The following is a 12,500-nucleotide window of genomic DNA, read 5'->3' as shown; positions in this document are numbered from 1 at the left end:
GATACACCTGGCCAGCTTGGTCAGGACTCGATCCTACGTTCTCATGCCCAGCCCTGTGTGAACTGAACAAAGTATGCATACCTCTATCCACTGGACCACTATCCTTAAACACCAGGTGCCCAGCAGTACTGAGCGTGTTATCGTGATGCAAGGACAATCGTGGTCGTGGAGCCTTAGAGATTAATTTTAACCCCATCCTGTTTGGTGAACCAGCCATCACGAGCAGTCTATGTATCAATGAAATCACAAATGGTTTTTAAGGATGGTGGTCCATTGGAGACAATGATGCGTATTTAGTTGAGTTCACACAGGGCTGGGCATGGCAACACAGGATCGAGTCCTGGCCAAGCCGCAATTCTCTTAATGATTCAAAATGAAATACTTAGTTATGCTCCTCTCTCAGTTTATACACACAGAGATGGAGAATTATCTGTGTGTGTACTGTACACAGATATGCAACTCGTGGTGTATATACGTACGTATATGCTTACAGATTCGTAGCTCTAAAAAAACACGAGAACACAATACCGTGACTGGAACAATACACAAATAACCTTCACATAGGAGACAAGAGCTGATAACGATGTTTCGGTCCGACTTTGGCCATTAATTAGTCACACACTAGTTAATGGTCCAAGTTGGACCGAAACGTCGTCATAAGTGTCCCCCTATACGCGGGTTATTTGTGTATTCGTAGCCCTCAGTGTATATACACCGAGAGACAGACACATCTCAGTGTAGTAATCAGTCGACGCCGACACAATAACAACAGAAAAGTTACTCCATATCTGGGATCATCAAAATCATAGATTAGATACCGATCAGATTAGATTTTGCCACCAAAGTGGCTAGTGTATCGTGTACCACATATCCATCCTGTGGAGGGTAGCACAAGAGCATATGGATACACAATAGGCCTAGGAACTAGGCCCCAGAAGCGTTAACAGGAGTACATTTGGATTTATACCTACAATTCACTTATCTGTTACAAGCAAATTTAGGAAATTTGCTTAATATATCTGGAATTTTATTTTTATTAATAAGATGCCTTGACATGTCACATAGGTTATTATAGTTTATATCTCTAAATTTATCAATATGTGGACAATAAATCACATAGCGTTCAAGATAGTGACCACAGGTCTGGCCACATACTTTGTATATGGTTTGATCATCATCTGTGTGTCTGGCAAATTGTTCATTAATTCAATAATATCTAAAAGAATTTGGAAAAAGAAGCCGATGGCGACGTCTCGGTCCGACTTGGAGGAGAGGCTAGTCACACTAACACATCAAGATCCAAGTCGAGCCGAAATGTCGCCTTGAGCTCCTCTCTCCTATGTGCGGGTTATTTGTGTTCTGTTCCAGTCACGGTATTGTCCTTTTTTGTTCCCTATATTCTCTTGTTGTGGTGGAGATTCCCACTGGGGATGTGTGGTACTGATGGTGTGGGAATTCCTACTTACACTCAGTGCTTTCTTAACGGAAACTATAATGTAAACTAAGTTTGCATGAAGGTGTGACCTAGCACCTGGTTTGAATGGGAATCTCCCACACCATGGAACTGTTGTTGTTGCATTTGTTGCTTTTTTCAAGAGTTACGACGACTTTTGTCGTATGGGCACTGCAGCCAAAAGTCTGTTGTTTGGATATTCACTAAGCATTTAAATATAGTAGTCAAGCAAGACATATGTGCAACTGTTGGGTATCTTTACTGCCGGAACATTGCGCCTATACTGTAGGCTTCGTCAGTCAGATGTGATTAATCCATCATTCTTGAAGAGATTGTTTTTAAGGAAGTCTGTCCCTCAGCCTGGAGAAGAAAGTTTGAGGCGGTCAGTATCTCAGCCTGAAGTCCAGTTCTATCTGTCTTACTCAGCTGCTTCTCTGTATTGTACACAGTTTTCCTAATTATACTTAGTATTCAGTCTAGCTGCAGCATGGAATAAGAGTACATAGCGAAGTATTTATGGACACGATCATCTGAGTCGAAAGCAGAGCTGTTGAGAAAGACTGTAACTACAGGATGACTAAACTCTTTAGACATCCTACAGGCAAAGTAGAGTAAAAAGTGTTAAACTGCATCATCCTGCATGGGGTACCAAGGGTAGGATGAGATGTATGCTCACCAGGCATAACCAGAAGAGATATGTCCCGCCTGTCAGATATGTCCAGTACGTAGATGCACCATGACAACATCCAGGAGACGATCTTCAGCACGACCCCAAAGACAATGTTCTTCAGAATCACTGACGAGTCCCAGCTCAGTGGACCTGAGGGATGGTGTTGACCTTGACAGCCAGAATTGATTATAGGCTCGCTCTGTCACTGGATCCAGTTCATTTACATTCAGTGTAAGATGTTCCTTGCCAGGCTGGGAATGAGCAATGCATGCAGGCTGACCAACAGTCTTATTTCCTCGGATACCAGAATGAGATGGAAACCACTGCAGACCCCAGCCTAGCGTTGAAATGAAAAACAAAACACTACGAGTCGAAATGTCTCCTAGCAGGGCACAATATTATAGAGGTCTTTTAGTGGAAAGAACAGCAAGGGAGGATTAAGAGACTTTGAAAACAGCTACATAGTGAGGTGAAAGGTACACATGTACAAATAAGAGTATTGTGAATTTAGCAAATACGTATCCCTTCAAGGATAGCAAGTATTTCAGCTAACATCTAAGCTTTGCAAAGAGATAGCTGAGGAAAGTATACACCAAAGGAGGTATATTGGGATGAGTTAATTCGTGATCCATCTGTATAGATTGGTTTTCCTATCTAACATTTTCAAAACTAATAGGAGCAGCATTTAGAAACAATGAAGGTTTGGTATGAAAGAAAATAATCGGATGAGATTAGAAACGCCTGTCATGGAAGGAAATTTGTGAATGCAATATTGAAAGATGGGGGTTAGGAACTGAAAACACTGATGCCAGGCCAGCAACTGATACACGACGGACCTCTAACGTTGCAGCTGAAGGACGCTGCATGTTCATCATTGCCTGCTGCAAAGAATGGGGAAGAGGAAGCAGGTTAAAGCATTTGTAATGTAGGCAGTCCGTCCGACGTCATGAATATTAGAGCGCATCACTCCACAGGACTGACACACAACAAATAAGCTCCATTATACACTGATTTCTTGTTTGTGTTTGATAGGGCCCCTGACGGCCTGCACCGTATCGAGCCCTTTGCACACTGACATACATGGTTCAATTCAAGGTCCACCCTTTCTACATAGACCACTTCCAGATTCCTCTATACCTCATGTCTTTTTCTTCCAGTCTCTCTATCTGCCATAAAGGACCTCAAAACGAGGGCGAAATATGCAGAACAACTTTCTCTCGTCTTTATCCTCATGTAGGTTGCTCACTATTATTGACAAATATTCATAACACTTTGATGTCCCATCGCTTCACGATGTTTATATCTTTGTTTATAGGAGTGTTGAAGCTATCTATATACCATTGTTTATAGGGGGTATTGTTGAGATGAATATTCTTTTGTGTTTAGTGGTTTAATAACAAATGGTGATAAACATCTACAAATAAGTAGGAAAGACACATATACGGTAACTAGGACATTTTATTTAGCGAGATGTCTCGCCAACTAGTGACTGAGTCCATCCAAATTGGATTGATATAGCCACTGGCTGGCGAAACGTCTCATCGGCGTTCTAGTGACCACATATGTTGTATTTCCTTCACAAGGGGAGTGGTAGCTCAGCTAACAGGAGGCTTCGTGTGTTGCAGATGATTAAGATGATGTTGGCGTGTGTGTTGGCTTACACCCTGGCTTGGCTGCCCCTCAATCTGTACATCGTGCTCAGAGACATACCCAGCCTCTTCGACGCTCTCAGTGAGAGGGTACATCTTACGCTATTTTTCATTGTCCACTGGTTGGCTATGTCCCACACCTGCTACAACCCTGTCATATACTTCTGGATGAACAGCAGCTTCCGCGTTGAGTACTACCGTGCCCTCAGATGCTTTCCCTGCGTGGTTGATGGTCATCTAGCTTCCTCTGATGGCACGGTGACAAAGAGTGCCAACTACTGCAGTAGGTACGCCACGTGTGAGAGCGCAGATCAAGTGTTGACGCGAAAGGAATCTAGAAGAACATGCGGTGACCAGTTCAGTCTGCAAGCGCTGATGTCAAAGTATCCTGAAGGAGACGATCCTCCCCAGCACCACAAGCTGCTGGTGTCAAAGCCTCCTGAAGAAGAGGATCCTCTTCAACAACACAAGTTTCTGTTGCCAAATCCTCCTGAAGGAGAGGATCCTCCCCAGCACCACAAGCTGCTGGTGTCGAAGCCTCCTAAGTGAACCTACCACCTCCAACACCACAACCAGTGTCCCTCGACCCCTCATCTTCACCTCTCAGCCGACCCTCGCCTTTCTGTATGTAGCACCTGATCCTCTTTAGATTCTTAATTAAGTAAGCAAACTACGGAACGGGTGGTGTTTAAACCCATGGCAAGTAAGCCCTAAAACCCCACCCGTTCCCTAGTTTGTTTATAGTCGTGTTAAGTAGTTTACTGATGACTGAGATATGTTTGTAACCCTTGGGAATTTTACTCAAGGGTCTTTAAAAATTTAATGCGTAGACAGGAGAATGGAGCTTTTTATAGTGGAGAATTGCTACAGTAGTAGACGTAGTAATATATGGATGGAATCCACTAATGCAAGTACGTCAGGCTCGTAAAATAAATCAGAGAATTGCCACTCGTGATGTAGAGATATTTTCTGATTTCCCGAAAGGCTGGTAGTGGTGAGTGCAGTGGTGGAGGAAGTGGAGGTAGTGGAGGTAGTGGAGTGGTACAGCAGTAGCAGATGTGGTCACAGCAACACCGTGGAATCTGGATGTAAATGAATAAACGAATATACAACTCAATTGCCAAATCTCTGGTCTACTTTATGGGCGTGACCTACTTCCACCAGTGGGCCCCGCCCACATGTGACCACGTCAATCACTGCTGCATCCCTCCCCACGTCTTCCGCCACCCTCTTTCCCCCCCCCCCCCGGTGGGCGAAACCAAGGTGTCGCACATCTGTCTTATTCACCATCTTGGCAGCATAGTGTGCCATTGATTAGATAATACAGAGCTTGTCTTGACCAGACGAAGGATCGAGCCTTCACTACTCTTCATGTTGCATGACTCATACAGGTTTAGCGCTCCATGGGTTACAATATATCTATTTTAACTTGATGGTGAGGTGCTTTAATGCCCGTGAAGGGTTCTTGATCCGAGAAATTGGAGTTGCTCTCCCCTTTCTCGGATCAAAGCTGACTACCTGGTATTCCCCCGGGGCTCATGCTAGTTTAGCGCTTCCCTCTCCACTTAACAATATATATTTGTCTTGACAGTGCTGCGCGGATGGTGGATCGAGCCTCCTGCCATTGAATGACCCCTCACGGGTTTACCGCTTTAACTAATTTATAGTTTTCTTTTACTGTTCCTTGTTGCTGCTTGTCTGTTGCTTGTCTGTTGCTGGTCTGTGGTTGTCTGTTGCTGGTCTGTTGCTTGTCTGTTGCTTGTCTGTTGCTTGTCTGTTGCTGGTCTGTGGTTGTCTGTTGCTGGTCTGTTGCATGTCTGTTGCTGGTCTGTTGCTTGTCTGTTGCTGGTCTGTGGTTGTCTGTTGCTTGCTGTTGTTTTCTGTTGCTTATTGTTTTCTGTTGTTTGTCTGTTGTATTCTGTTGTTTTCTGTTGCTTGCTGTTGTTTTTTGTTGCTTGCTGTTGTTTTCTGTTGTTTGCTTGTCTGTTATTACTCTGTGTCATCGTTTGTTTTTTTTTGTTCTGTTCTCTTCATTTCTCTTCATTTCTCTTCCATTTCCTTCGCCGTCGTCTTCATTTCTCCTCTTAATCTCAATCCTTCCACTTCTCCTCTCCCCACTTCTCCGTTCTTCCTCCTTCATTCCTCACTACATTCCATTTCCAACCCATAAATCATTTCTCTTCTACTTCTCTTCTCTCCTCCTCTTCCTTTCTTCTCTTCTTCCATCTTCCTTCTTTTCCCCTCAATTCTTCTTTAATTTCTTCCTTTCTCTACTCTACTTTCATTGCTTCATTCTCTTACCTTTTCTTATCTTCTTTCTCAGCTCCCCACAGCTCCCCACAGCTCCCCACAGCTCCCCACAGCTTTCCACAGCTCCCCACAGTTCCCCACAGCTCCCCATAGCTCCACACAGCTCCCCACAGCTCCACACAGCTCCACACAGCTCCCCACCGCTCCACACAGCTCCCCACAGCTCCACAATGCTCCCCACAGCTCCAAAATGCTCCCCACAGCTCTACAATGCTCCCCACAGCTCCAAAATGCTCCCCACAGCTCCACAATGCTCCCCACAGCTCCAAAATGCTCCCCACAGCTCTACAATGCTCCCCACAGCTCCAAAATGCTCCCCACAGCTCCAAAATGCTCCCCACAGCTCTACAATGCTCCCCACAGCTCTACAATGCTCCCAACAGCCCCACACAGTAGTCAGTCTACCATGGTAGATGAGAACACAGTAATCAGTCTACCATGGAAGACACAGTAGTCAGTCTACCATGGTAGACACAGTAGTCAGTCTACCATGGAAGACACAGTAGTCAGTCTACCATGGAAGACACAGTAGTCAGTCTACCATGGTAGACACAGTAGTCAGTCTACCATGGAAGACACAGTAGTCAGTCTACCATGGTAGACACAGTAGTCAGTCTACCATGGAAGACACAGTAGTCAGTCTACCATGGAAGACACAGTAGTCAGTCTACCATGGTAGACACAGTAGTCAGTCTACCATGGAAGACACAGTAGTCAGTCTACCATGGTAGACACAGTAGTCAGTCTACCATGGAAGACACAGTAGTCAGTCTACCATGGTAGACACAGTAGTCAGTCTACCATGGAAGACACAGTAGTCAGTCTACCATGGTAGACACAGTAGTCAGTCTACCATGGTAGACACAGTAGAATACAATGACTCAGCAATTAGTACTGCTGAAAATTTCTCAACAATTTCCCATTTCTGTGATGAGAAAGTGAGAACACAATCTTAACTTTCCTAATTAGAAAAGACATCGAAAATTAACATAGTTTCCCCCTGAGGGTAGTGAAAGTTTTTCTAATGTTAAATGTCTTTTGTCTTAGACGATTATTTCAGCAGTCGGTAGCGCACTCGCCTCAAACACTGAGGTCCTTGGTTCGATCGCCGGTACGGGTTGATATATTAGGATGTATTTGCTTAAGACACCTGCTGCCCATGTTCACCTAGCAGTAAGTAGGTACCTGGGTGTTAGTTGACTGGTGTGGGTGGCATCCTGGGGACAAAATTAACCTAATCTGCCGGATATGCTCTGCATAAGCAGGGACTTTCCTATATAATGTCATTGATGTCAGCTATGGTCTGTATAAGTTGTATCATGTTCTTGTAGAAATAAAGATTATTATTATTATTATTATTATTATTATTATTATTATTATTATTATTATTATTATTATTATTATTATTATCATTGTTATTATTATTATTATTATTATTATTATTATTATTATTATTGTTATTATTATTATTATAGCATTTATCTCATTGCTCAGCTTATAATGAGGTGTTGTCTGGCAACCAATATGCACCAGGTCATTAGGACCTTAGGTCATCATGTCACCATACTCCTAGGTCATCATGTCACCATACTCCTAGGTCATCATGTCACCATACTCCTAGGTCATCATGTCACCATGCTCCCAGGTCATCATGTCACCATGCTCACAGGTCATCAAGTCACCATGCTCCCAGGTCATCTTGTCACCATGCTCCCAGGTCATCATGTCACCATCCTCCCAGGTCATGTCACCATACTCCCAGGTCATCATGTCACCGTACTCCCAGGTCATCAGGTCACCGCGTCCCCAGGTCATCAGGTCACCATGCCCACAGGTCATCAGGTCATCATGCCACCATGTCCACAAGTCACTATGTCATCGGATCATCAAGTCACCATGTCCACAGGTCACCATGTCACCGGGTCATCAGGTCACCATGTCCACAGGTCATCAGGTCACCATGCGACAGGGTCATCAGGTCACCATATCCCCAGGTCATCATGTCACCATGTCCACAGGTCTTCAGGTCACCATGTCCCAGGGTCATCAGGTCACCAGGTCCACGGGTCTTCAGGTCACCATGTCACCAGACCATCAGGTCACCATGTCCACAGGTCACCATGTTACCAGGTCATCAGGTGTCCATCTCCCCGGATCATCAGTTCATGCTCACAGGTCATCAGGTCATCATGTAGCCATTTCCACAGGTCTTCAGGTCACCATGCCACCAGGTCATCATATCCACAGGTCACCATGTTCACAGGTCACCATGTCACCGGGTCATCATGTCACCATGTCCACAGATCACCATGTCCACGGGTCTTTACGTCACCATGTCACCGGATCATCAGGTCACCATGTCCACAGGTCACCATGTCACCAGGTCATCAGGTCACCATGTGAAAAAAAACACGTAAAATATGACTTTCATTTAAAATTTATATAAAATAAGTTCCCTCAGAGAAATTAAAAAGAGACAATTTATCCATATCTGGGATCAGCAGTGAAAAAGACTAGAAAAGCTACAGGGTTGTTTATTCTTTAGTAAATACCGGGAAAATCGCCTTTAAGAGCGATTATCTCCTGGTGGGTGGTTAGGATAGTGTTATCTCACGTCACAGCTCGGCAGCGAACGTCGATAATCTTACGTATATTAACCAATCGTTGAGCTCTATTGCACCCATTTCTCATCGAGACCTTATATATATATATATATATATATATATATATATATATATATATATATATATATATATATATATATATATATATATATATATATATATATATATATATATATATATATATATATATATGTCGTGCCGAATATGTAAAACTGGTCAATTAGCAAGAACTCATTTAAAATTAAGTCCTTTCTAAAATTTTCTCTAATACGTTTAAAGATATATTTTTTCATTAATGTTAATGTAAAAAAAATTAATTTTGCACCAAAAGAATCTTAGAAAACTTACCTAACCTTATTATAACAAGAACAATTTATTTTAGCATAACCCAACTAAATATATTTCAAATACGTTTACAATAATTTAGCACTAAACAAACACAATCAAATATATTTTTTTCGTTAGGTTCAGAATGATTTTGGCGAAATTATTGCATACACAAATTTTCACTTGTCCTATATGGCAAGATGAACGTTGCTATTTAAGCCAAGATGGCAAGTTCTGCCTATTCGGCACGACATATATATATATATATATATATATATATATATATATATATATATATATATATATATATATATATATATATATATATATATATATATATATATATATATATATATATATATATATATATATATATTTATATATATATATAAATGGGTGCAATAGAGCTCAACGATTGGTTAATATACGTAAGATTATCGACGTTCGCTGTCGAGCTGTGACGTGAGATAACACCATCCTAACCACCCACCAGGAGATAATCGCTCTTAAAGGCGATTTTCCCGGTATTTACTAAAGAATAAACAACCCTGTAGCTTTTCTAGTCTTTTTCACTGCTGATCCATGCAGCCTGTTTCTGGGTTTTGTAACAAGTAGTCAGTATACTGGTCCAGTTATCCGTTAGTAAGTTTTAATAGTTAGGTTACTAACTAAAGAAATAAAAATTAAGATGTGTATTGAGAAAGTTGTCTAGGTGGACAAAATTATAGAAAATGTTTTATATAATATAGGATATAAGCTGATACACTTCTCTCGTAGTAGTACAGTACTGAAGGCAAAATTTATATCATTATGACTCTTAAAGTACTGTCTGGTACGTTGTCAGCAATTGTAACAGTACTATTGGACCTGCCTAGTATGGGCCAACAGGCCTGCTGCAGTGTTCCTCCTGTCTTATGTTCTTATATTCTTATGTTCTTAATATATACAAGCAATTGTGTGAGAATGTGTGTATGTGCTCCAAGTTGTTCGTTATGTCTCAATAAGAGTCGACTCGACTTCAACAGTGACTGACTAAACATCCTCAAATAATGTAACTTCTTGACTAACAAGGCAAACTTGCTTGAACAATAAGACGACCATTCGCCAAGAGCAATAAAGTTACAAGCAGCAGCAGCACAGCGTCAGGAACAAGGAGACAAAATAACGATCCTAAGTAGGGAACTTCAGCAGATCCTCCATAAAAGGTATAAAACTCCCTTAATATTGAATCTAGGTTCAGCATAACTAAATCCCCGACTACGACAGTACGTAGATACCAGATAAATAAGTCAGAAGCTATAGCTTAAGACCCCTCAAGGAAGGTTCCTTGATGTTGGTGAGGGGCTCTTGATTTAGGGAATTGGATCTGTGCTCCATTTCCCCGAATTAAGCCTGAATGCCTTCCGCATCCCCCCCAGGCGCTGTATAATCCTACGGGTTTAGCGCTTCCCCCTTGATTATAATAAATAATAATATAGCTTAGGACCTGAGTTAACTTAGTGTCAGTGCGACACACAACCTCAGTAAAACGTCAAAAAACACTAATTATAAACTTTGCTCTGTGAACAGAGTTATACAGAGTTACGAGAAATATGCTTCGACTCATCACCGAAACCATACTCTACCAAAACAAGGTCTAAATAACGAACAAACAAGAAGAGAGGAAGAGAGAAAGAGAGAGAGAGAGAGAGAGAGAGAGATGCTGGTCGAGCGGTGACCAGCAGAGGAGAGAGAGCGATCAAGGGAGGACAATCTTCAATCTCAGGTGGTATTACGTGATACTCTCGTGGCTACACCAGAGAAACTGGCAGGTAAACAAGGTAGTGTGCCAGTGCAGACAGACGCCCACAACTCTCAAACAAAGCACAGTGTAAATGTTACATCCTACCTAATGACATCATAAGCTAAGTCAAATAATAATATAAAGCAAGATATTTTTAATTTAGTTAATACTAAAAATATTTTTTTTTTTATTATCACACCGGCCGATTCCCACCAAGGCAGGGTGGCCCGAAAAAGAAAAACTTTCACCATCATTCACTCCATCACTGTCTTGCCAGAAGGGTGCTTTACACTACAGTTTTTAAACTGCAACATTAACACCCCTCCTTCAGAGTGCAGGCACTGTACTTCCCATCTCCAGGACTCAAGTCCGGCCTGCCGGTTTCCCTGAATCCCTTCATAAATGTTACTTTGCTCACACTCCAACAGCACGTCAAGTATTAAAAACCATTTGTCTCCATTCACTCCTATCAAACACGCTCACGCATGCCTGCTGGAAGTCCAAGCCCCTCGCACACAAAACCTCCTTTACCCCCTCCCTCCAACCCTTCCTAGGCCGACCCCTACCCCGCCTTCCTTCCACTACAGACTGATACACTCTTGAAGTCATTCTGTTTCGCTCCATTCTCTCTACATGTCCGAACCACCTCAACAACCCTTCCTCAGCCCTCTGGACAACAGTTTTGGTAATCCCGCACCTCCTCCTAACTTCCAAACTACGAATTCTCTGCATTATATTCACACCACACATTGCCCTCAGACATGACATCTCCACTACCTCCAGCCTTCTCCTCGCTGCAACATTCATCACCCACGCTTCACACCCATATAAGAGCGTTGGTAAAACTATACTCTCATACATTCCCCTCTTTGCCTCCAAGGACAAAGTTCTTTGTCTCCACAGACTCCTAAGTGCACCACTCACTCTTTTTCCCTCATCAATTCTATGATTCACCTCATCTTTCATAGACCCATCCGCTGACACGTCCACTCCCAAATATCTGAATACGTTCACCTCCTCCATACTCTCTCCCTCCAATCTGATATTCAATCTTTCGTCACCTAATCTTTTTGTTATCCTCATAACCTTACTCTTTCCTGTATTCACCTTTAATTTTCTTCTTTTGCACACCCTACCAAATTCATCCACCAATCTCTGCAACTTCTCTTCAGAATCTCCCAAGAGCACAGTGTCATCAGCAAAGAGCAGCTGTGACAACTCCCACTTTGTGTGTGATTCTTTATCTTTTAACTCCACGCCTCTTGCCAAGACCCTCGCATTTACTTCTCTTACAACCCCATCTATAAATATATTAAACAACCACGGTGACATCACACATCCTTGTCTAAGGCCTACTTTTACTGGGAAAAAATTTCCCTCTTTCCTACATACTCTAACTTGAGCCTCACTATCCTCGTAAAAACTCTTCACTGCTTTCAGTAACCTACCTCCTACACCATACACTTGCAACATCTGCCACATTGCCCCCCTATCCACCCTGTCATACGCCTTTTCCAAATCCATAAATGCCACAAAGACCTCTTTAGCCTTATCTAAATACTGTTCACTTATATGTTTCACTGTAAACACCTGGTCCACACACCCCCTACCTTTCCTAAAGCCTCCTTGTTCATCTGCTATCCTATTCTCCGTCTTACTCTTAATTCTTTCAATTATAACTCTA

At 42.4% G+C, this 12,500-nt stretch overlaps 1 protein-coding gene across 2 annotated transcripts in view; it reads left to right on the top strand.

Annotated features, from left to right (window-relative positions):
- The window catches only part of LOC128701932 (RYamide receptor-like), a 176,585-nt gene that overhangs the window by 84,693 nt on the left and 79,392 nt on the right, over positions 1-12,500 (top strand). Inside the window, exon 2 of one of the 2 annotated variants that reach the window (XM_053795902.2) lies at positions 3,749-4,623. The exons of the other annotated variant lie outside the window; for it this stretch is intronic. Coding sequence (XP_053651877.1) covers positions 3,749-4,321 — 573 coding nt within the window. The 3' untranslated portion in view covers positions 4,322-4,623. Of the gene's footprint in view, positions 1-3,748; positions 4,624-12,500 lie in introns of those variants that run through there. 2 annotated transcript variants of the gene reach the window in all.

This window comes from Cherax quadricarinatus, chromosome 77 (genome assembly GCF_038502225.1).
Source record: "Cherax quadricarinatus isolate ZL_2023a chromosome 77, ASM3850222v1, whole genome shotgun sequence".
NCBI classification, from domain to species: Eukaryota; Metazoa; Arthropoda; class Malacostraca; order Decapoda; family Parastacidae; genus Cherax; species Cherax quadricarinatus.
Note: the sequence above shows the minus strand (reverse complement) of the source record. Positions and strands in the feature narration are given on the sequence as shown.